The sequence below is a fragment of the Panthera onca genome, chromosome A1 (genome assembly GCF_046562875.1).
Source record: "Panthera onca isolate mPanOnc1 chromosome A1, mPanOnc1 haplotype 2, whole genome shotgun sequence".
NCBI classification, from domain to species: domain Eukaryota; kingdom Metazoa; phylum Chordata; class Mammalia; order Carnivora; family Felidae; genus Panthera; species Panthera onca.
This window is the reverse complement of record NC_138339.1, coordinates 162,189,926-162,216,184: the sequence shown is the minus strand read 5'-3', so window position 1 is coordinate 162,216,184 and position 26,259 is coordinate 162,189,926. Positions and strand designations below refer to the sequence as shown.

At 42.4% G+C, this 26,259-nt stretch overlaps 1 protein-coding gene across 2 annotated transcripts in view; it reads left to right on the top strand.

Moving 5' to 3' along the window:
• Nucleotides 1–26,259, top strand: part of MYO16 (myosin XVI) — a 611,293-nt gene that overhangs the window by 228,857 nt on the left and 356,177 nt on the right. For both annotated transcript variants that reach the window (XM_060636706.3, XM_060636705.3), the window contains exons 5-7: nt 8,841–8,949; nt 15,881–16,005; nt 25,879–26,004. In XM_060636706.3, coding sequence (XP_060492689.3) covers nt 8,841–8,949; nt 15,881–16,005; nt 25,879–26,004 — 360 coding nt within the window. The remainder of the gene's footprint in view (nt 1–8,840; nt 8,950–15,880; nt 16,006–25,878; nt 26,005–26,259) is intronic.

The following is a 26,259-nucleotide window of genomic DNA, read 5'->3' as shown; positions in this document are numbered from 1 at the left end:
ACTTCAAGATCATGACCTGAGCTGAAGTCGAACGCTTAACCAGTTGAGTCACCAAGGCATCCCACAAATGTTGTATTTAATAAGATATTCTTTCTCTTTTGATTATGTTTATTAGTGCAGGTACAGTTTATTGAGTGGCTGCTGTAGGTCAGCACTGTGCTGGGTACTGCATACATTTATACCGAGGTTAACTGGCATCTACATTAAGTAGTAAGAGTTGGCTCCACCTTGCAAGCTGATGGACAGAATTAGGTGTTTTGTCCTCGGTCCTGAAATCGGTGAGCAGTAACCCAGCACTCAGAGCGTGGCTTCTGTGACACCAGGAGAACTTCCCTCCCCTTCTCCTGTTTCCTGCTACCTCTCACTCAAACACTCCTTGACAGATGTGTCCCTGTTTTGCAGCTCTCTGAAGGCTGATACTCCACTTTCATTAAATTTTTTTTAACATTTATTTATTGAGAGACAGAGAGAGACAGGGCACGAGCAGGGAAGGGGTAGAGAAAGAGGGAGATACAGAATCTGAAGCGGGATCCAGGTTCTGAACTGTCAGCATAGAGCCCGATGTGAGGCCCAAACCCATGAACTATGAGATCATGACCTGAGCCTAAGTCAGATGCCCAGAAGCTGGGTGGCTGAGCCACCCAGGCGCCTCACCACTTTCCATTTTTGAATAGTGTCACTAAACTTACCATCTCAATGAATGCAAGATAGCGGAAATACGTCATTAAAAATTTATAGACTTCTTCTATTTCAGAAACCCCATTTAGACTTCTTGTTCTTATCTAAATCTGTGTTTCTTTGTTTTGAATGTGCATTTCTTGTTGGATAGCAACTTTTATTGTTCAGTTAATATGAGACTCCATGAATAGTTCAGCAGTGAATATTGTCGCACTTCCCAAATACAGTATTTTTGGTCAAGTGAATTCAGAATATTTGGACGTTTAAGGGGTTGGGGTCTGGATGACACAGGCCCTTGAAGTCTTGAGAAAAAGTTGGGGTGATCTCACCATACAGTTCCCCGTATCCTTAAACTGAACGTTTGCAAACTCCTAATATCAATCATGTGCTGTGACCCAAAATAATTGCTTGCACATTATACATTCCTCTGGGACAGCCTTCATCTTATCCTGCTAGCACATAATGCAGAAGTTTCTATAGAAAGAAGAAGACCCATCTGCAATTCAAAAGCACAAAACATTCACTCACAGAATTTTCTATTTTTCCTATCAGGTTAGATGCCAACATTTTTATATGTAAGTGGAATATTTTGTGGCAGGATATTTGAAGACTGTGTAAATATTCTGTTCCTCATCAAGGTTTCGTTCAAATGTCTGCCTTTCCGGCACGCAGGAATGTAGTGTTACCATCCCTTACTGACTCCCATTGAAATCAGTTATTACTCTAACGAATGCCGGATTCTAACCTTGACATGCCGTCTGCCTGGGTGAGTTGGTATCTCTTGTAAGGAAGACCTGTATTCAGGCATTCATGTGTCTGTCGATATGGGCATGCACGCATGGGTTCCTAGTTTCAGTTCTGCCCTGCAAACACCTGGCAAACCTCACCCCTGCCAGTGATCAAGGTTCACTTCATCACTGATGGGACCAAGGGACATCCTGTGCCGTCTGATAGGGTATGATGGGAAGAATATGCTATCCCCTCTCTGGTTTCCCTGCCAAAAACCTCGTAACACATATGAGAGAAGGTCTTGAGAAGACTGAAGAGGTGTCCCAAATTGGGTGGAACTAAAGAAAAAGGACAAGTATCTGTGCCGGGGGATCGTGGGTTACCTCCCGGGCTGGGGAAATAGCGGTCAACAATACAGTAGGAAAAGGTAACGCCAATTTGGGTGTGCAGGGTGGTTTAGGTAATAGTAGTTAGTAATGCTAAATTTTCTGATTTTGATAACTTGTATGCATGAGACTTATCCTTATTCTTATGAAATATACACTAAAATATTAGAGGTAAAGGGATGTGTGGTGCCTGTTGACTCACTTTTAAGAGATTTGGGGAAAATAGTGCAAAAGTAGGAGGAAAGTATACATTGGCGAATTTGGGTAGAGGGCAGAGTATTAGTTTCCTGGGGTTGCCATAATAAACTACCACAAACTGGTGTGGGGGCTTAAAGCAACAGAAGTTGGTCATTCCACAGTTCTGGAGGCTGGAATCAAGGTCCGCAAAGCCGCGCCCCCTCTGAAACCTACAGGAGAGGTTCCTTCCTCATCTGGTCCACTTCCAGGGGGTCCTTGGCTGGTGGCTGCATCGCCCCCCATATCTGCCTCTGTCTTCACCTGGCTGCCTTCTCTCTGTGTGTGTGCGTCCCCGAAGCCCCTCTCCCTATAAGAATACTTGTCCCACTACTTACTCCAACATGGCCTCCTCTTAACTCACCTGATGACATCTGCACCCGTCCTGTTTCCACATGAGTCCACATTCACAGGTACTAGGCCCCTGGGACGTCCACATTTCTTGGTAGGGGGATGCAATTCAACTCATAACAGGTACACAGGGTTTCTTGGCATTACTCTTGCAGCTTTAACTGAATTTGAAATTATACCAAGATAAAAAGTTGCCAGAAAGTGTTGGCGTATAAAAAGTGGTATTTGCTGAAGCCAATTAAGCAAATATTCAGATGCCATCAATTTCAGTATTCATGTGTTAGAGAATCACTACTCAATGAACGAATTGGCAAGTATATTCACTGACATTAAATTGTTACAGAAAGCAAACCAGGAAAATTTTGCTTACAAGAAAGGTGCACTTATGCCTTCATAGGTTATCTGATAGGCAAGAGGTGAGATTCCTGTCTGGGAGGAGGGGTGGGGGGTTGATGTATTTGAGTTCCATTTCCAATACTCTAGGAACATAGGTGAGGACAATTGGAGGTGGGGTGGCCTTCCTTAGAGAAAATGTCCTCAGGGCTCCCTGTGGGAACTGTTCAGGCCGCACCTGCAGAAAGTATGTGAGGAGTGGGCTTTGGCATAGATAACATCGACTGCTTTCACTTGCCCGATGGAAACCAATCACCGTATGACTGATGGTCTCAAAACCAAACCGAAGGACTTGCCTCACAGTCTATATCGCACGAATATAACATCTTGGTTGAGCTGTTCCCACTGATGCACGTTTTTCTTAATTTGGAATGCCTTCTTTCATTAAAGGATAATAACTACCGTCAGGATAAGAAATCTGACATCTGGTGATTAGGCGTAGGAATGTAAAACTAGGAAGATGCTTCACACGCACGCACACGCACACGCACACACGCCCCGGGACTTAGGGTGTTCATGGGCACCGAATATAAACGAGAAAGTATCTATCTCTTCCATCTAGTCTCGCTCTCACCAGCCTTTTAACGCAGCCGTCTCCTAAGCCGTATGTTTTTATAAAGTACAGCATTCGGTTATTTAAAAAATATTGTTTAAGTTTTAGAAAATGTGTGGTGATGGCTAAGGCTGTTGTTCTTGTATAATAGAACGAGTGCCGCCTTGGGCATTTTTTTTTAACGTTTATTTATTATTGAGAGACAGAGCATGAGTATGGGAGGGACAGAGAGAGGTGAAGACACAGAATCCGAAGCAGGCTCCAGGCTCCGAGCTGTCAGCACAGAGCCCGACGCGGGGCTCAAACCCACAAACCGCGAGTCCATGACCTGAGCCAAAGTCGGACGCCCAACCGACTGAGCCACCCAGGCCCCCCCAACCTTGGGCATTCTTTGTCCTGTATTTGAAAATCTAGTCTAACACCTTCCCCTCGTCCTGCTTCTCATGCCCTGAAATAAAAGAGTGTGCTTACAGTGGGATACACACACCAACACGTGGGGCAATTAAAGTTTGCTGTTGTTGCCCACGTTCTGTACTGAAAATAGTGAGCCCCGTATCCACGGAAACACTGTAATTAATATGTGCACCAGTTCATGAGCACTTTTCCCCGGCTTTTGTCCTCCTAGCTGAAAAACGACTTGGTGGACTCAGCATCAGTGGAATGAAATTTGAAATGTAAAAGGAACATTTCTAAAAAGCATTGAGGAATATCATGTCCAGAAGAGAAAAAAAAATAAATATATTTTAGAATACATGTGTTTTGAAATTTCCATATTAAAAATGGACAATGTCAGACTGATACTTTTATTGAATCACTTAATGGCTCTCGCTTTGCAAAACTGAGAAAAGTTCATTCTATATTACTGAGTGGCTCAAAGTATTTTTTTTTTAAATTTTTTTTTTCAACGTTTTTATTTATTTTTGGGACAGAGAGAGACAGAGCATGAACGGGGGAGGGGCAGAGAGAGAGGGAGACACAGAATCGGAAACAGGCTCCAGGCTCCAAGCCATCAGCCCAGAGCCTGACGCGGGGCTTGAACTCACGGACCGCGAGATGGTGACCTGGCTGAAGTCGGACGCTTAACCGACTGCGCCACCCAGGCGCCCCTCAAAGTATTTTTTAAGAAAAACAAGTACTAACACAATACCTTATAAATGTTGCTAATTCCCAACCTCACTTCCCTTTCTGTTTTCTGGACATTAGACCATCCTGATGGTATAGTGGCAAGTCTCTGACATTTTGAGAAGTCCTATTTTGTAAGCCCTCACCCTTCAGTTCCAATGGGATCCCTTAACAACTAAAAGTGCACATTAACACTTGAGCCATTCACACTAAGAGTAATAACCAGTCATGAATCTTCTCAATGGTGGGTTTTTTTCCCTGTTCTTGTTTTTTTTTTTTTTTTAAACAGAGGTAAGATTTCAGAAGTGTAATTCAAGATATACCCAGCATCAGGACCCCTGATGCAGGTGGGGCGCTCACACTGTCCAGTGTTAGAAAGAAGAAGAGGAGGGAAGAATGAGAGGGAAGAGGAGAAAGAGAGAAGGAGAAAGGGAGAGAGAGGGAGGGGAAGAGGGAGAGGGAGAGGGAGGAAGGAAGGAAGGAAGTCACAAACGTCCATCTAAAAGAGTGAAGGCAGCTGTGAATGGGATCCCATTCACAATTGCACCAAGAAGCATAAAATACCTTCGAATAAATCTAACCAAAGATGTAAAAGATCTGTATGCTGAAAACTATAGAAAGCTTATGAAGGTAATTGAAGAAGATATAAAGAAATGGAAAGACATTCCATGCTCATGGATTGGAAGAATAAATATTGTCAAAATGTCAATACTACCCAAAGCTATCTACACATTCAATGCAATCCCAATCAAAATTGCACCAGCATTCTTCTCGAAACTAGAACAAGCAATCCTAAAATTCATATGGAACCACAAACGTCCCCGAATAGCCAAAGTAATTTTGAAGAAGAAGACCAAAGCAGGAGGCATCACAATCCCAGACTTCAGCCTCTACTACAAAGCTGTCATCATCAAGACAGCATGGTATTGGCACAAAAACAGACACATAGACCAATGGAATAGAATAGAAACCCCAGAACTAGACCCACAAACGTATGGCCAACTCATCTTTGACAAAGCAGGAAAGAACATCCAATGGAAAAAAGACAGTCTCTTTAACAAATGGTGCTGGGAGAACTGGACAGCAACATGCAGAAGGTTGAAAGTAGACCACTTTCTCACACCATTCACAAAAATAAACTCAAAATGGATAAAGGACCTGAATGTGAGACAGGAAACCATCAAAACCCTAGAGGAGAAAGCAGGAAATGACCTCTCTGACCTCAGCCGTAGCAATCTTTTACTCAACACATCCCCAAAGGCAAGGGAATTAAAAGCAAAAATGAACTACTGGGACCTTATGAAGATAAAAAGCTTCTGCACAGCAAAGGAAACAACCAACAAAACTAAAAGGCAACCAACGGAATGGGAAAAGATATTTGCAAATGACATATCGGACAAAGGGCTAGTATCCAAAATCTATAAAGAACTCACCAAACTCCACACCCGAAAAACAAATAAGCCAGTGAAGAAATGGGCAGAAAACATGAATAGACATTTCTCTAAAGAAGACATCCGGATGGCCAACAGGTACATGAAAAGATGCTCAACGTCGCTCCTCATCAGGGAAATACAAATCAAAACCACACTCAGATATCACCTCACGTCAGTCAGAGTGGCCAACATGAACAAATCAGGAGACTATAGATGCTGGAGAGGATGTGGAGAAACGGGAACCCTCTTGCACTGTTGGTGGGAATGCAAATTGGTGCAGCCACTCTGGAAAACAGTGTGGAGGTTCCTCAGAAAATTAAAAATAGACCTACCTTATGACCCAGCAATAGCACTGCTAGGAATTTACCCAAGGGATACAGGAGTACTGATGCATAGGGGCACTTGTACCCCAATGTTTATAGCAGCACTCTCAACAATAGCCAAATTATGGAAAGAGCCTAAATGTCCATCAACTGATGAATGGGTAAAGAAATTGTGGTTTATATACACAATGGAGTACTACGTGGCAATGAGAAAGAATGAAATATGGCCCTTTGTAGCAACGTGGATGGAACTGGAGAGTGTGATGCTAAGTGAAATAAGCCATACAGAGAAAGACTGATACCATATGTTTTCACTCTTCTGTGGATCCTGAGAAACTTAACAGAAACCCATGGGGGAGGGAAAAAAAAAAAGAGGTTAGAGTGGGAGAAAGCCAAAGCATAAGAGACTCTTAAAAACTGAAAACAAACTGAGGGTTGATGGGGGGTGGGAGGGAGGGGAGGGTGGGTGATGGGTATTGAGGAGGGCACCTTTTGGGATGAGCACTGGGTGTTGTATGGAAACCAATTTGACAATAAATTTCATATATTGAAAAAAAAAAGAGTGAAGGCAGGAAATGTAAGTATGCCTATAGTGATTTTGTAATTTTATTCATGCACCCTTGAAAATAAAGGTCAGGAAATTTAGTTAAAAAGAATTTAGCTAAAAATTATAGTTCTGTGCCTTAATTTGTAATAATTAGCTTAAGTTCGGTTTTTGGCTCCTTATTTTTCAGTTTGTTTCACTCAATCTTTTTTCAGTGCCTTGTATGTGCCAGGCACTGAGGCAGGTTGGGGGAGGGGGTGCAGATAATGGGGACTAAACTCCAGTCTTTGATGAGGGAAGTTCCTGCTCCCCGGGAAGATGGGCTTCTGTACAGGGAACCCCTGAGAGTTCAGCGATGCAGACTGCTGAGTGACAAGTGGGTGGGAATTGAAGCGAACGAGCCCCGCGACTATATTCAGCATCAGAGGTCACCTTCAGACTTGTTTTGAAAGAGCCTCATTACTTCTTGTAGAGTAGAACGTATTCTCTCGAAGTGCACAGTCTCCCTCAGCACCAGGTTGTGTCCTACTTATTTCTGTTGTTATTGACGATACATGATGATAGGTATATTCGCTGTTGCCTTGCGTCCAGATGTTTGGCGTAGATAAGGTTATATCGGAAACATTTATGCATTGGGAAAAGAGAATAACTAGATTTACTTCTGCCTATTTGTATTGAAATCAGTAATGAGACCCTGTAGTTCTCTCTTAATTGGCTCTTTAGCAATTGATCCTTGGGTAGGTATGCAAAATCTTATTCTCCTGGTTGGCCACTAAAGGAAAGGAATCATTAGCAAAGTCTACTGAACAATGTTGCCTCGAATAATTTCTTTTCAAACTCTGAATAACTAAAAATATTAAATGCACTACGAACACTTAGTTTGAAGTTTTCAGGACCTTAAAAGCACATGCTTCCTCACCGAAGTGAAAATCTGAAATATATAACTTAATTTGTTCAAATAGAGGAGTATCTTCATGTGGTTACAGAAAATATAACGTGGCACACTCAAGATGGTGAGGTGAGTGGCATAGTTTATTCAGGGCAGATATTAAGAGGTACACTATTTTGCCACTTTGGCCTATGTTTACTTCCGTCTTTACAATGTCTCCAGAGCAACCCTTTGGAAAACCTGTGCGGACTTGGTAATGTATAGGAGGGTTGTTTATTGAATATACATCTAGAATCACAGAGGGCAAAATCCCACATTGTAGTATATAAGATTATGAATGTTATATACCTTTTTATGTAACGTGAACTTGGACAGTATATGAACTTTATAAATATGGCATCACAGACTTGTATTCAGTAAAAAGAATAGGGGAAGACATTCATTCGTCTGGCCTGAGTTCAGTGAACTCATCCCTTGGTCAGTGGTATGTGCTTGTGCCATGTCCTTGGAGAAAAGGGAAAGTAAAACCGTCATTGTGTTTAAGCTGGGATGGGCGGGAGGGAAACATGCATCCTCAGAGGTGCTTGATGAAGGGTGCTTTGAAGCAAAAAGCTATGTAATGGCCATATTTAATATATTTCATTAATATCTACAGATTGTGCTTTTAAAAAAAAATAGTTTCTGTAAAGAGAAAAGAAAAACAACCAGAAGCCACTAGCCCAGGCCTTTATTAAAACATGGTAGTGTGAGAACAGCTCTCCGATGACTTTCTGTAGAGAGCAAAGTGCTTGAAGAGCTTATAGGATAGTTTGGGGGGAAGATCAAAGTTCACGGAAGAGTTCTCTGTGGAGACCCTCCAAAGGCATGGGGACCTTCTGCTCTGTTAGAATCGAGGCAACCAACGTAGAGGTGCGGTTGTTTCCACAGCAAGGATCGGATATCTTGGGAGTAGCAAGAGGGGTGGGAGGAAGAAGCCAGGGCTAAGGCCTTGCCAACGTCAGTTGAACATTCTTAGCCTGTTGGAGTTTCTCACAAAGTATTTATTACATTTGTCTTAAAAAGTAATTATAGTGTCCCACATGCTTCTACAGGGTTTTATCTAAGACAGACTTTTCTGGATCTGTTTCCCAACTAATGCAGAAGTGAAACCCGCTTTCTTTGTTACCAGTATACATAATGTTATATTTGTTCTTTTTCGCTTACAGGCTGGAGCCAATGTCCTTCTCCAGGATGTTAATGGAAATATCCCCTTGGATTATGCCATGGAAGGGACAGAATCTAGTTCCATCCTGTTGACCTATCTGGATGAAAATGGTAGGCAGTTGCTGTGAAAAACTATAGAGAGATAGATTTAAAGACAGTGTGGTAGAATTACAAATGTATATTTTATCTATTTTTTAGGCATGCACACACGATTTCAGATCGATGTGGTTTCCCTAGATTGTGTAAAATGAAGTATTTTTTCTCTATATAGAATTTCATTGTTCCCCCCGCGATGCCTCGTTGGTTGAGTCAAGGCAGTTTTGCAAGGCAGCAGAAATCTAGAGGCCAAGAATGAAGGAACATTTTAACAAGCATCTAAAGTCCATAATTAGTGGGACTGGGTTTGTAATTATAATCTATTCTCCACTGGGAGGGCAAGGGAAGTGAACCAGCATAACTGAATTCTGAGTTAACGAGAGCGAGGTCATCTGAAGTGTATTCTCTTAGGAGCGGGTAGTCCTCGTGAGTGCCAGTGAGGGAGGACTTAAGTCAAGAGCAGCTTGCACAGCATCCACTGTTGGTGACACGTGGAAACACAAATGTCAGAAGGAAGCGCCCTGGTCATGTTGCTAGCCTGAAAAGATGAGTAGAGCTCCCAGATAGATTCCCTCCCAAAGAATATTTAATTGCACAGACTAAACGTATAATTTCATGAGCAAGTTCAGCATTGGCAAAGTGGGAGGTGTTTGAAATCCTGAGCCCGATATGGTACGCGACTGAAGAAGTTTGCCACTTCCCCGCCCCCTCTTTTTGTTTAGGTATAAATAACAACAAAGAAATTCCAGACCCTTCAAGTATGATCTTTTGTCAGAGAAGTTTAAAAGTTTTAAGAGCCACACAGTGCTTGTCACTCTGTCCTTCTCGATTCTAAGAAAAGCCCTCACATCTGCCTCTTTTTTCCCTGTGCTCTTTGCCTCCTCCAGATCTCTCGTATCAAAAGGTTTATTCTGAGGATGGCTTAGAATAATAATAATAATTAGCACTTCACAGCCAGGGGTTCTTAAAAAAGTAATCTCATGAATTCTGAGAGTGGGTTAAGTACTGTTATCTTCATTAGGGACAATGTGAGCCGTGAGCCCAGCTGTCCTATGGAAGGTCACCGAGTCCCGGCCGGGGTGATGGAGGCACCTCCCTCACTCCTTGTATCTGCTCCTTATGTGAGGGTCACATTCAGATCTCTGGACCTCTTGTCAGCGGCAACTTGCTGGGGACAGGTTCCATTATTGCTAAAGGGATTGAGACTTGAAGTTATGTTTGCACACCCCACTGCTGTGAAGTTCATTGTTTCGGCCTTTGTGAAACTTGGACTTCACCATGCACGCTTCTGAATTTGCACAAACAGCTCAGTTGTATTATTAGCTGAGCCACTTCTATTAGCAGATTTCTTCCTTCCTTACTCTGAGTTTCTAATAGCCACGGCAGTAAATAGTTCTCTTTGAAAACTGAAATGAAGTTACCTTTATTTGCAAAAGAACTAACTTGACTTAAAAACCTTTCCCACTCATTCAAGGATTTTGTTCGATAAGAAAATTTGATATTTACAAAGGCAGTATTACCTATCTTATGCAAAGAAAAATAAGTGATTTTGAACGTGACTGAGGGCAAAGAAAGAGAGGGAGGCACAGATTCTCGATGGTTAGGAGAAAATCTGTCACGACAATGGCTGTCACAATCAGTTTGTAAAATACATGTTTGCTGGAACAGATTCAACTTAATATCCCCTGAATTTTTAATTCTGTTTTCCATTTGTCACTGCTGGTGTGCTGGCCTGTGCCTCACGACCGTCTGCCCCTCCCTCGCCTCGTGCACAGTGTGCTCCTATTCTGCCTGGGTCCCTCCTACGTGTCTGTGTCAGCTGCCACACCCATTCGATTTATTCTCTGGCCTCCTTGCTGGCATGCTTTCAGGGTTATCTGCCATGACAGTGTGGGCTGACATCCTTAGACATTTCTAAGATTCCCTGACTCGATGCGTATTACCGTTTGGCGCTCAGTGTTTCAGAACCACATTCTCAGAACCAGGCGGCTGTCATCCTCGAATATTCTCTGCGCACCATACAGTTTCCAGGCTGAGTACTTAGCACGCTGTCCCATCAGGACGCGTGTGGCAGGAGGCAGGCGAGGTTGTGAGGAAGTTGATTACATGGCAAATCGCTGGTCACAGGTTCTAATTGTACTGTCACCACCGACATACAGCATACACCCGGGCACAGCAATTAACCTCAGCTCACCGCCTGGGCTTCCTGGGCTGGAAAACGAGACAGCCACGGAGGGCTGGTTGAGGACTTGATGCATATTGGATCGGCAGAGCGAGGCGAGCCAGTTGGCTTTCAGAGAAGGCAACCGATTGCAAAATGATCGAGCGAGGGAAGAAAGCACTGCAGGGGGGACGGGGGGAGGCACAAGGTGGTCCAGGACAGATGCATGGGTAAAGATATATACATGGAATCTTTTCACTTTGCTGTGCATGCCCTTTCTCCTTCCTTCGAAATTCATCCTTTAGAAAAAAAAAAGCTCACACTTATTCTCCTGAGCTCCTAATCTCCTCTCCTTAGCCCACTGAAGTTCAGCCTCTGCCCCTGCTGGAAATGTCCTTCCAAAGATGGCCATTGCCTGCTTGGCTCTCTATTGGCTGATCACCCTTCCGTTCTCCTGTCTGTGTTCCCTCATCGCCCTGTAGTGTTCCCTTGACTTCCATCACACTCTCCCGCGAAACCTCGCTCACCTGCAGTGATCATTCCATACCGTCCTCCATTCTCTTTGAGCTCCCACTTACTTCCTTTGGAAGTGTGACTGCACAGGCAGATGCCAGAATGTTCTCTGGTTCATCTCTCCCTGTTCCTTGTGTTGTGACAGCCTGCCTGCTCCCAAGATTACTCCTGTGGCTCAAATCTCTTAGAAGAACTTCTGCCTTGTCGTGTGCACTGTTCTTAAGTATCTTGCCTTGGATATCAGGCGGTTTGGGATAACATGCCCAATATGGAAGTTTCATGCCCTACCAAGAGTCCATTTTACCTTTACGGCCAGGAATCCAAGTATCTGAATGTCACTTCTCTTTTCCTAAATCCCTCACATCAAATTGTCACCAAATTTTATAGATTCTCCTTCCGTGACATCCCCCTGATATGTCTGCATCCCTCACCCATTGTGCCGTTGCTGCCTTCGTTAAAACCCTAGGCTTTCTGTTGTGGAAACAGCCTGAGAAACTGGCTTAGCCTTCCCTGATTATTCTTTTCTTTTCTTTTCTTTTTTTTTTTTTTAATTTAAAATCAAGTAAGTTAACATGCAGTGTAGTATTGGATTCAGGAGTAGAACCCAGTGATTCATCACTTCCATGTAACACCCAGTGCTCATCTCAACAAGTGTCCTCCTTAATGCCCATCCCCCATTTAGCCCCCAACCCACCTCCCTTCCAGCAACCCTCATTTGTTCTCTGTGTTTAAGAGTCTCTTATGGTTTGCCTCCCTCTCTGTTTTTATCTTATTTTTCCTTCCCTTCCCCTGTGTTCATCTGTTGTGTTTTCTTAAATTCCACATATGAGTGAAATCACATATTTATCTTTCTCCGACTTATTTCAGTTAGCATCATACCCTCTAGTTCCATCCATGTTGTTGCAAATGGCAACATTTCATTCGTTTTCACCGCTGAGTAGTATCCCTGATAATTCCTTAAGAGACTCCTGGATTATTCAGTCCATAGTGACCTTGTATATTTCTTCCACTCAGTGAAATTAATTTGAAATGCCAATCCTGCACCACCCTCTTCAGAGTCACCCATCGTCAAGGTGGGAGTGTATCCCAGTTTGCTGGGGACGGTCCTACGTTGTGCATCTGGTAGGACTGATGGAAGGGATGGGGTAGAGGGTTATAACAGCCTTTTGGCTTGAGCATGTTTGCTTCTTTTTTCTAGAATCATCTCCCTTTATTTGCTTGCTCAGAGCATCCTTAGTTCCAATTCTAGAAACTAAGAAAATGATGTGCTATAGTCACAGGGCGGGTCACATCAGAGTGACAGACTACCCCCAATACAAAATGGATAATGGAGAAAAAGAAAAGTTGAATTGTTACAAAAAAAACAATATTGTCTTGAGAGAGACAGTTAAGGAAAGTTAAGATAGGGTTTAGACTGACTTGACGTGTCAATGTGATTTCAGTTTTACATATCACCTGATGTTATCAAATGTACTCAGGCAATAGTAATTAGTATCACATGTAATAACTTGTAAATTTCAAGCAAATGATGTTTTTCTTATTTCCTAAATATTTCCTAAATGTGTTCATTTTGAAAAAAAATTAATGAATTCCTGTCAAAATAATAAATCCAATCACGACCTGTATTAGTTTTTTTTTTTCTTTTTCAGAGAACAGGATGAAAATAAAACTTAATTTCTTTTAAAAAAGACAGGCTTGGCCTATTATCCATTATAAAATAGGCTTATTATGGTCTGTTGGTTATATTTTTCCTGGAGTAGCTTAAGACTTTTGAGCAAGAAGAGAGGGAAATTCTGTTCCATTGTCTTGCTGAAAATAGACTTCTGCTTGTTTCCTGAACATATATCAAAAATCTAAAATCGCATCTTACATGGTATCATATTTGACTCAAAATGAAGTTTGAAAATAATAAGATACAGTATCATAATATTCCCCTCTGATACCTTCACAACAGTGGCTGAAATAGATTGTTTTCTCATGACATGTGGTAAATGAGTGATCTCTAATCTGCTTTAATGTGTCTTTTATCACTGAGCTCTATTCTTTTACAGCTCAGTTTTAATGATGTGTGCAAATGATTCTCTAAAAGATACGTACCACTCCAGTAAACACTGCAATGTTATAGAACTTAGAATAACGTAGCCATCAGATTCTTCGACTTCAGTGTGCAAAATTGAACACTGACATTTGAGAAATAGTATTTTCCAAAATTAACTCACACGTCAAATTCGACAATCCTAAAAATGAGAATAGAGTGATAGTTTTAGTTGGTTCTTAACAAACCTCAAAGCAACTCTTAGGGAAATCTGTTAGTTCTTCTGAAATGGCGTGTGGAAATTTCAAAGCTGGTAATTGGTTCCCCCCTCCCATCCTCCTAGTGAAATGGGTTTGCTTTGGACAGAGTATTTGAAACAAACCACATTATTCAAATAGCGCATTTTGCTTTATTCTGTTTGGGTCTTGCCTGCCTCCTTATTGCAAAGAAAAACAACAAATGCATGGCGTACAGCCCATGTAATAGAAAGCTGACTATAAAGGACAGCTCACATCTAGCGAGTACTTGCTCGATTCAGCAAGCCGAATACTGTGTTAGGTGCTCGATGTGTTGTCGTTTGTCCTCATAACCATTGGTGAAGCAAAAACTAGCAGCCCCATTTTGCAGATGGAGGAACTGAGGCAGAAGATGAGTTACCTGTTCCCATTGGCACTAGTATAAAATAGACCTATTATATTCTTATACTTATTATATTATGTTAATAAAATATGCATAATATATGTGGAATATATAATATATTATACTTATTACTACTATTATTACTAGTAGTAATAGAAGACACGACACTAAAATCCAGGAAGCCTGACACCCAGTGTTCATCCGGGATTTGAGAGAGAGCTGGACCAGGGGGCGGAGGTTCCAGGCTCTAAGGGGAAAATGAAGGCAGATGTGCAACGGGTTGAATGATCTCTGCCCCGTGGACAGATCTCGTAAGTAGTGAGTGTAGCTGCACTTCTTTGGGATATATATCATTCCCTGAGTGACCGTGGATGCAGAAGACCAGAGAGGTTACATACCTTTCCCAAAGTCAGCCCGGAGAGGTCAGGCACAGACTGGCATGGCCAGAAGGAACACTCTGGCATTGGTGCTTGGGTCCCCTGTGCCGACCCAGCCTCCCTGTTTGTGGCAAGGACTGAGTCACATGAGAGAGAGAGAGAGAATCAGGGAGGTGGCTGATTTCTAACAGCCACTGGCTGAGAGGCAGGTGTTAATCATCACCACCATCATCATCATCATCATCATCATACTTTCACTGAGAATAAGGTGGATTATTTCCCCTTGGTAAACACCTGTTATGTCCAGGAACCAATCCTGGGAACGGGATGCATAAATGTGAAGGTCTGAGCTACCATGGAGATTCACACGAAAGCCTGGGTGAGAATAAATGCTGACAACAGGTACCAATAGGAGGGGAGCAGACCTGACCTTTCCATGGCCCATCCCCCTCCTCAACAAGGCTGACTTCCAGACTTCCCTCAGCTTCAGTTCATTTCTCTTTATTAACGCGAACAGCCATGAAATGTTTGATTGGAGAATCTTTTTACATTTAATTTGAAAACATTTGAGATCTGCAGGGAAGTTGTCAAAACATCCCTGAGAGTTCCCGTACACCTTCTCCCTGCTCCCCCACGCCAACACCCCACACAGACATGGTACGTTTATCCAGAGTACGGAGTTAGCTCAGGTATGATGCTACTCACTAAACTACAGACTTTGTTCACATTTTTCCGTTTCCCACCAAAGGTGGTTTTCTATTCCAGAGATTTCTATTCTATTCTATTCTATTCTATTCTATTCTATTCTATTCTTTCTATTCTATTCTATTGCTTTTAGGAGCAACTATTTTGGCCTGAAAATTATAGAGAGCAAAAACCATGTTTTAGAACTCATTTCAGTTCCATTCAAATGGTTTAAACTACTTAGGGCAGTGCACATTGATGATCCATACTAAGACAGGCGAACGTTGAGAGCCTACCATGGATAAGGTGTCATGTCACATCTTTGGGATAGAATCAGAGGAAAATGATTCCAGACTATTTTCTAGCGGTAAATAGAAGGCGTGCCGAGAGAAACCATTATGCGGACTTTGAATTCAAAGCAGAAGAGGGGCTTCAGAGAGGAACACGTTGGAAGAACAGTGAGATAAAATTAAGGCTTGACCCTCAGCGGCTGAGAAGCATCTCTGCCTTCTGTTTCAAAGGCTGTTTTCCCCGTAGGCGTGGACCTGACCTCACTGTGCCAGCTGAAGGTGCAGAGACCCGTGAGCATGCTAACAGATGTGAAACACTTCTTGTCCGATGGCGGAAATGTCAATGAGAAAAATGATGACGGGGTGACGCTGGTAAGTTAATATAACTGACTCAGAAATATTGCTGATGTAGAGGATTTAAGTTGATTTCTAAAGCCTGGAATTGGATGCAATTAACATTTACAAATGTCCTTTTTTTCTGATCATAAAAGTTCTGCATATTTATTGTAAAAATCGTGAAAACACGTTAAGTGCGCAAAGACGGAAACAGAAATCACTTATGTCGCCACTCAGAGAAAAAACAGTGTTTGTAGGCTGATGTATTTTCTTCAAGCCTCCCTTCCATTTTGTTAAAAAATTTACAGTAATTTTTTAAAGTGTATTTATTTATTTTGAGAGAGCGGGAGAGGGACAGAGAGAGAAGGAGATGCAGAGAATCCCAAGGAGGCACCTCACTGTCACCTTGGAGTCTCACTTGGGGCTGGAACTTACGAACCTGTGAGATCACGACCTGAGCCAAAATCAAGAATCGGACGCTTAACTGACTGAGCCACCCAGGCACCCTTGGAATAATTTTTAGGCATTACTTTGTCAGTGTGATTTGTTGAAATGGAACTTATGGGAGAATGTTTTCGTTTTTCATTTTACGTAAAACAAATTACGGGTCACTCTGGGGAATGACTTTCTAAATCCAAGTGAAATCCTGTCACTGCTTTTTTTCCACAGCTATTGGGCACAGTGGCAGTAATGAAAAACCAGTACAATTAAATGTGGATTAATTCTCATATAAGCATAATGTCTAGTCATGAAAATAAGAAACATTGGGCACTATTGACTTGCACTGAGCATGCCTGTGTTAAAGTTAACTGTCGTGGAAGTAAATGTACTGAGGCTCAGGGGGAAGCACTGAGAGAAGGTAGATTAGCAGAAGGGGGTATGACGCTCGGAGCGTGGGATGCGTAGAAGCCTCTGGAGCCAGTGATTCAGGTTCTACTCTGCATTTTTCCGGAGGTGTGAGGTTGAACACAGCGATGGGAGAAATGGCTAGTCTAAATGGATAAAATTTGTGTGAGACCCGATACGGTTTTAGATTTATTAAATGCAAATCGAACACCCTGAGACCTCTGGATAGAATAATCTTCCTAGATACTGATTTCGGACTTTGGACTGTAGGTTTTCTAAAGACTGTCAAGAACGTAACTCCAAGTTATAAGCAAAGAGAACAAAGCGTGTTTACAGTTTATTGAAAAATCACATTCAAGTGGAAAAATACTCGAATTAATCTATTGAGGAAGTAATTTATTAACCCCAACCTGTGAACAAAATAATAATGAACAAAGCCACAAAAGCCCTTTTATCATGGGCTTACATTTCTTTGGGGAAGATACATAATATACCATATAAATGAGCTAAATGTGTAACATGCTAATAATGACAAACGCAAAGGAGAAAAGAATAAGATAAGGACGTGCTGGGAGGTACACAGGTAAGATCTCACTGACGAGGAAGTTTGAGTAATGACCTGAGAGAAGTCTGCAAACACTGCAGGGGTGCCTAGGAGCATTCCAGGCTGAACAGTGGTACGTGCAAAGGCCCTGAGGCCGGAGTGGGTGTATTAAGATTTAGAAACAGCACAGAGCCCTGTGAAGCTAAGCAGAGTAAAGGAAAGGAGTGAGGTAGCTGGACCAGATCCTGCAGGGTTTGTGTGCCTGTGTGAAGACTCTGCACTTACTCTGAGTGAGACGGGAACACGTGGGAGGGCCCTGAGGAGAGCACAGCCCTGCTTCACTTCTAAAAGCATCACTCACTCTGACTGCTGTGTTATGGATGGACTGTCAAAGGGCAGGGCTGACACTGAGAGTTCAGGTGAGAGGTGTGGTTGGTGGTGGAGCTCAAAGCTACAGGAAGCCGAAGCTGTGGGAAGTGGCTGACTTGTGTCCGTGTGAAAAGAAGATCCACTGCGTTTTCCTGATGGCCAGGTGGTGTAGGAGAAAGGACGATTGCAGAAGGACTCCACGTACTTTTAGCCTCAGCACCTGCAGCAATGGAGTTGGCGTCCAGTGAGACCGAGAGGGCTGAGGACCAAATGAGCTTGGAGCAGAAAAGACAAGGACAGCTTGGGAAACACAGAGCTAGATGTGACTCTGAACCTTCTTCATGGAGACGCTGGGTTTGTGGTTGGATATTGGAGTCTGGGACTCAGGAGGCGTCTGGACTGCAGAATCACTTTTGGGAACACTAGCATATACGTGACGTTGAAAGCCTTGACCCTGGATAAAATCACACTTCTGACACAGAAGAAGAAGAGAGAATTGAGGACCGAGCCACGATGCTTAGGAAGGAGAGGAAGATCCAGAAATAAGACTGGAAGGAGAAACTCTCAAGGTAGGAGGAAAACCAAGAGAATGAGATGTCCCAGGAGCCAAGGAAAGGAAGTATGATGATGATGAGGAGGAGGAGGAGGAGGGGGGGGAGAAGGAGGGGGTGTGTTGGGGGGAATGGTTGACTATCAGATAACCACTGAGAGGTCAAATGACTGGAGGTGGTGAATTGACCTTTGGACTGTGTACTGGGAGGTCACTGGTCTTTTCACCGAGGAAAAATGCAGTGGAGTGGTGGGCTCAAAATCCAAACTGTAGTGGGTAATAGTTCTTTTAATGCGTGTAACGCACCAATGCCTAACACAGCGCAGAAACCCAGTAGACCTTTGTGTCTTTGTTTGGCTTAAGATATTGCAGAATTATATGCCTCTAAAAAAATCACTGCTAAATAAAAATTGCATAAGTGTTTCAAATATCGCCAAATCAAAGGACCCACGTACTTTGGAAGTGAAGCTATTGGAAGAATCAATCAACACAGAACAATAAATTGTGGTTGAGTTCCACCATCTTCAATTTTGACATTCTTTGTGACTTTATTCTATTGAGCAGAGAGCATAAACATTGCAAATCATTGTTGTATAATAACTAAATGGTCATCTTTGATCATTGAGCTTTTCACAAGGAAATTAGTAGTGATCGGGAGGCTAGGAAGTTGTCCCTTGAAGATCACAGTGTTTAGCAAGCGGTAATGTAGTTTGATTCTTTGGTTGGAATCAATCAGTCTATCATGTTAATTACTGCCTTCCCAGAGCTCTCCTCTGGATTGTGTGTTCCTGTCTGTTGTTGGTCGACAGTAAGAAGACGCCAGTCCACAGATTTCCACATCCTGAGTTGGACTGTCGCTTGTGGTTCAGAATCATTTCCCACACTGTCAAATTGTGCAAAAGAAGACGAAGCTATCAGTGAAAGGCTCAATACCTTTTTCTCCTTTGTTAGAACATGCGACAAAATTACCAAACTTACTGTAGCTCTCTTAAAAAGATCTCTTGCTGTACAAGGATACCCTTTTTAAAAGAAAACAAAACCTGAGAAAAGGATACAATCCGCCCCCCAAGAAAAGCCTTGTTACAGAGGATATGGAAATGCATTCCTGAGTTTGAGTGCATAGATGCTCTTTGAACATCTACAGTAATGACTTTCAGATACATTATAAAGATGCTGGTTCTTCACTCTTTTGTCCCAGACTTTGATATATAACATCTGGCCTTGGGACGTATTTACTTGGTCTGTTGGAAAAGAATTATTCATGAGATGCAAACATCAAACAATTTTATTTCTGACTCCCTTTGTTATGTCAGTAGTGCTGGTTTATCCCTTACTTCTGGGTGAAGACTTAGCCAGTGCTATCAGCTTTCTGGCCGCAGTTTATATCACGATGCGTAGCCTCAATTTAGAGATTAGAATGTGTGGTCCTTTATGACAGTGAAAACTCCCTGCTGGCATGAAGTCAGGGCTCCCTGGTCTTTTTATGTCCTATTACCTTCTAACCCCCCTGGTGTAGCTGTGGATTCCTTGTCAAAATTGTGCTTTTAATGTAATAAAAATGGTACCCAGAATTACAAGGAAAGACAGTTCTATCAAAACATCATAATCATAATATTAAAATTAACTTTGTGATATTAATGCACATCCTCCATTATTCATGCACTGAGTAACAGCTTTAACCATTACCATGATTTTAGAGTAGATTTGAACCGGGGTGATACTTGGACATTTCTGCTAGGACAGCAGTGTGATATGACAATATTTCTTGTGATGGTAGAGAGCATCACAGCTGTGTACCCTATGTTCACCGTTGAAGAATTTGCTAAATTTCAGTTGGGGTTAGAAAAAAATAAAACTGTTTTCCCACCAAGTTTGCAAACCCCCTGAATCTATGCACAGTTCCTACAGGGGCTGGTGGGTTCAGGCATTAAGGACCTCAAGTTCAGCTACATCTTGAACCTGTTCCTGGTATATCAGGAAGTCCGTAGAAGGGAGGGTAGACGTGATCACCTGTTTCCCTTTCTGCCACTGCCTTCTCTTCAGTGTCGCAGAAGTTGCGGGAGAGGATGGGAGGAGACAGATGGGCAGGAGGTGATGCAGTGGGGGCTGGAGGGCTTTGACTTGATCTTCCTTGAGAGAATGTCCTGCTCTCTGGGCTAGAAGCGGACCCCTTCCTTTGTGAGGATGTGGAGGTTCTTCAGATATCACCTCCTCACCACCATCACTGGGGATCTCCAGATGGTCCTTGACACCTGCCTCAGTTCTAGGGAATCTGAGGTGCTCCAGCCTGTCTCTCTCGCCCCCTCAGGCACCCCCCTGATACAGAACCAAAAACGAACACAGCTCGTCCCTGGAAAAATCTGCCCGCATTTGTTTTTGCCCCTGTGAACTCATGAGGGCCAGTGGATGCCAGGGTGTCTGCGACCTCCCCTTGCAGCCCACCGAGCGGAGAGCCAGCCCATCGCTGCCCTTTACTTTTTCTAGGCAGGAATCAAAACCTAAGTGACAGTGTCTTTGCCGTGCCGCTGAGGACACATGGCTTCCGTGGGCGGTCACCATAGCCAGGCTCTCCTGACGTGAATTAGGAAGGAATCCAGGCCCCCCCCCAGCACAGGTACACCCACATGTACGCTGTCCTTTTATCTCTTGAGGTTGAGGTCAAAAGTAATCTAGGCAGTTTTTGGACAACTATTTTCAAATATATATACACACACATATATATATGTATATACACACACACACACACATATATATATATATGTATATATATACACACATATATATGTATATATATATGGTCTTAGTTTGAGATAGGATATATATTATATTCACACTCAGTCAAAACTATGGTAGGAATAATCCTCTGTTAATATTCTGACATAAAAGTAGAATAGGAGAAGATGTGAAATTATTGGTTCAAAACCTGGACTCATTTCTGTAGGTGTTTGGATAGCTATTCCTCAAGACTGATTTTTATTTACTCCCAACATCATGTTCATCAAAATTTGGCATTAACCTTAGAGTGACCTTCCCGATGTAGGGCGGCAGAGGTCACAGACCTTAAATAAGACCACATTCAGTGGGCATATATTTCAAATTTCACACATAGCTTCTTTTTAAAAATTAGGTGCACAAATACAAGACTGAGAGACAACATGATGCCCATTTTCCATGTTATGCAATAAAAAAGACTTAATTCTAAGTGGTGGAATCCTTTCCGCTATACAAATAGGGGGAGAAAACACAAAGGGAAATCCTGATATCATTGACTACGACAAAAATTAAAGTGAACATTTATGCATCAAACAAGAGCAGAATTAAGAGGCAGATAATAAACCAGGAATAATGCTTACAATGGCTCTTCCAAAGTGTTGATATTTCTCAAATATGCAGTGTTCATAGAAATGAATGAAAAAGATGACCCTCTCTCAGTAGTGAAACAAGTAAGAGAGTCATTTCACTAAAGGAAATACAACTATCCTGTAAATATATTAAAAGAGACCCATTGTTAGAAATTGAGTACACTGGAATTATTTATAGTTGTTTTAGAAATTAACAGCAAAGACCAGAAAGCTAAGTAAGAATCTATGCACACACAGGTCTATGCGCACAGTCTATGCACATGGGGTCTGTGCACACACAGATCTATGCGCACACAGGTCTGTGTACACATAGGGTCTGTGCACACACAGGTTTGTGCACACACAGGCCTATGTACACGAGGTATGCACACACACAGGTCTATGCACACAGGGTCTATGCACACACAGGTCTATGCACACAGGGTCTGTGTACACACGGTCTGTGCACACACAGGTCTATGCATACACATGTCTATGCACACGGTCTATGCACATAGGGACTGTGCACACATGGGGTCTGTGCACACACAGATCTATGCACACACAGGTCTATGCACATAGGGTCTATGCACACACAGGTCTATGCACACAGGGTCTGTGCACACACAGGTATGCACACAGGGTCTGTGGACACACAGGTCTATGCACATACAGGTCTGTGCAAACACAGGTCTATGCACATACAGGTCTGAGTACACGGGGTCTGCACACACACAGGTCTATGCACACACAGGTCTATGCACACACAGGTCTATGCACACAGGGTCTGTGCACACACAGGTCTGTGCACACACAGGTCTATGCATATGTAGGTCTATGTACATGGGGTCTGCATACACACAGGTTTATGCACACACAGGTCTATGCACATAGGGTCTGTGCACACAGGGTCTGTGCACACACAGGTCTATGCACACACAGGCCTCTGTACACGGGGTCTGCACACACACAGGTCTATGCACATAGGGTCTACGCACACACAGGTCTGTGTACACAGGGGCTGTGCACACACAGGTCTATGCACACACAGGTCTGTGCACACAGGGTCTGCACACACAGGTCTGTGCACATAGAGTCTATGCACACACAGGTCTATGCACACAGGGGCTGTGCACACACAGGTCTGTGCACCCACAGGTCTGTGCACACACAGGTCTATGCACATGCAGGTCTATGCACATGCAGGTCTATGTACACGGAGTCTGCACACACACAGGTCTATGCACATAGGGTCTATGCACACACAGATCTATGCACACAGGGTCTGTGCACACAGAAAGCTGCGTCCCTGCCTACAGCCCTGGTTGGGGTGTGAGTTGGCACCAACATTCTGGAACTCAGTGTGACAGCCTACAGAAATAACTTGAAAAAACGTTCATTATTTTAGAATTCCAATTCTATTTCTGGGAATGTGTCAGAAGGAAATGGTCAGAGATGCAAACATAGTGATTATCAACAGAACAATCTTGTATAAGATCGGAAGTGTGGCAAATACAGAAATGCCCGCTAATTAGGGATTGGTCAGGCGTATTATATGCTCCAGGTGACGGCGCACTGTGCTTTCCTGAAGAGCAGTCTGTTAGAAGAGTAATTTCCAACTTGCCATAATTTTCCAAGATCGTCCTTTTCCAGTCCTGCCAAGAGGCTGTTGCCAGTTGTCAACCGAAACAACAACCACCTCTGTGTCTCTCCTAAGACCCCATATAATAGCGGGAGAGGAGTATTCTGAGACGCCATAGTGGTAAACACTTTCACATTTTGGCACCTGACGGCTTCCAGCAATAGCGGCAAGGTAGGGGTATAACTTCCATTTCAGAAAATAGTCATTTTTTACACTCTAACTTAATGATGAGAGTGTCCCTGTAGGGTCTGTAGGCTTGCTTATGGATTCAGAATTTGGTTGCCAGGAGAATTGAGGTAAAGGCTCTAAGCTCTTGATATTTTACTATGATGAATTTTTAAAATTCTGTTATCTCTTGTGATGGTGTGAAAGTATTCAAAGTCACGGTTTTTTTACTTCCATTTTGAGATTGCCTAGGATTAAATTTGTCTGTCTCCAGAGAGGTCACTGGGAGCTCATGCTTTGGATAGTGTTTCTGCCGAGTGAGCCAAGACTTTCCTTCTAGTCTTTTCCTTGAGAGCAGTGCCTGACGTGACAGGCTGAGAGCTGGGCTGAGTTTGAAATGGCAGAACCCAGTTTTGCTGAGTCGAAAGCAAATCTACTCGTAAGCAGTTCATCCTGTGAACTTGACATCGTTAGTATCAGGTGCTGACCAACAAATGGATAGTTCTTGGTTCATTTTGTATTAAAAATGAAAACCTTCTGAGATCCAGATCTTAGTGTACATAGTTCAGAGTAACCTTCGAATTAACTGATTATTCAATAATGTAGAATAAATTTAGGGGCAGGTGAAAGATTGATATTTTTTGGAGAACAAATATATAAAATTATGTTTCTCTAAAATACTTGTGGATATTTTATTTGGGGGACTGTTTGCTAGAATATTAATGAGGTAAGTTCTATATATAATAAAGTATGGGAAGATTGATGTGAAATGTGATCTCTTAATGTTCATGTTTTAAATTGGATGGATATATTTGCTCTTTTGGTACAGTCAAGTACAAGAAATAAGCATATAACTACATACTGTACGTTAAAGAGCATAACTAGGACCAGAGGTAGAAAAGCAAATGTTTTTGCTGGATTTTATTAATATATATGTACGTGTATTTAATAAGTCCTTTTGACTTTATTGTAATTTTGTTTTTGTAATAAAAACAGCTACAAAATCCCATGCTACAAAAACAGGAAGAACTCACTGTTTTTACTACTTTTATATTACTTTTATTTTTCCTTTCCTCATAGTTCCTTAATATTACGTTCAGGAAATCAGTCACGTGGTTACTTAATAACCTCATTTAAATTGAGAACCAGTTTAAGTCAGTTGAGCATCTGACTTTGACTGAGGTCATGATCTCGCAGTTTGTGAGTTCAAGCCCTGTGTCCGGCTCTGTGATGACACCTTAGAGCCTGCTTCACATCCTCTGACCCTCTCTCTCTCTGCACCTCCCCTGCTCATGCTATCTCTCTCAAAAATAAAAATAAACATTAAAAAAAGAATTGGGGGCGCCTGGGTGGTTCAGTTTGTTATTCCAACTTCGGCTCAGGGCATGATCTCACAGTTCATGGGTTCAAGCCCCTCATCAGGGTCTGGGCGGTTAGCATGGAACCCGCTTTAGATCTCCCTCTCTCTCTGCCCTCCCTTGCTTGTGTGCTCTCTCTCTTTCTCAAAAATAAATAAACATTTAAAAATTTTTAAAAAAGGAATAAATTGGAGTGTGATGATAGTTGGCTTATAAATAAAGCCTGCAGCATTGGAAACAGGACTTACCGCATCTGGAAGTTTGAATCCTTCTGCAAACCCTGATCTCCTCATTGTGGCTCCTGAGCCTTCATTTCTAAATCAGGTTGCTTTCAGAAACTAAATGGGGAGCATGTTCAGATGAGAGCTGCATCATCATTTTAAGGTCTGTCAGGATTAACTCATCCTTTCTGGTGTCCCCACCCCTTTTACCTGCTCATAAGCATTAAAATGATCCCGTCACATTTCCTATTGTCGTTTATATCTTCGAATCTCCTCTGGTCACACCAAGTACAGGGGTTGAATTTCAGAGCGAGTGTGACTTATGGGCAGGAAGTATTAAAGCGTTCAAAGATTGTATGTTATATTTAAAAGTATTCAGGGGTGCCTGGGTGGCTCAGTCGGTTGGGCGTCTGACTTCGGCTCAGGTTATGATCTCATGGTTTGTGACTTTGAGCCCCGCGTCGGGCTCTGTGCTGACAGCTCGGAGCCTGAAGCCTGCTTCGAATTCTGTGTCTCCTTCTCTCTCTGCCCCTCCCCCACTTGTGCTCTGTCTCTGTCAAAAATAAGTAATAAAAAAAAATAAAAGTATTCAGATTATAGAAGAAGGCGACACTAAAAGGGGAAATGGAAATTATATGAAAAAGCGCACATTGTCCGTATCAGAAGGTAAAGAATAAATAACTCACCTGTAAGCCGTTTTGCAAAGAAGGTTGATGTCCGCTGATATCAAGTAAATAAAACCGCATGTATGTTCTTTTTAAAAAGGTATTTTGGATCTGGTATTTTATTAGCTCTCTTCAAGCCACTGAATAAATTGTTTTGATGTCATTGCTTTTTTTTAAAGTGGCATAACAAAATATTTCTTCATTGCAGTTACATATGGCATGTGCCAGTGGCTACAAGGAAGTGGTGTCTCTTCTCCTCGAACATGGCGGGGACCTCAATATAGTAGACAATCAGTACTGGACCCCACTCCATTTGGCAGCAAAGTATGGCCAGGTGAAGTGATTTCCTAAATTACTTTGAAAAAACCTATAATTAATGTATCATTTCGTATGTAATTTTTTCATTTCAAATTGTGTACTAAGTATGTGACTTGTAATGGCATCATATTAGGAAACGAATAGTTTTACGGTTCAAAGAAAACATCGTCTTTTGGAAGGATACATAAAACATACATTCTCGGGATTCTGCGTGTTGTAGTCAAAACTGTTGGATAAATGATGCACAATTGTAAACATTTTGCATAGAGTG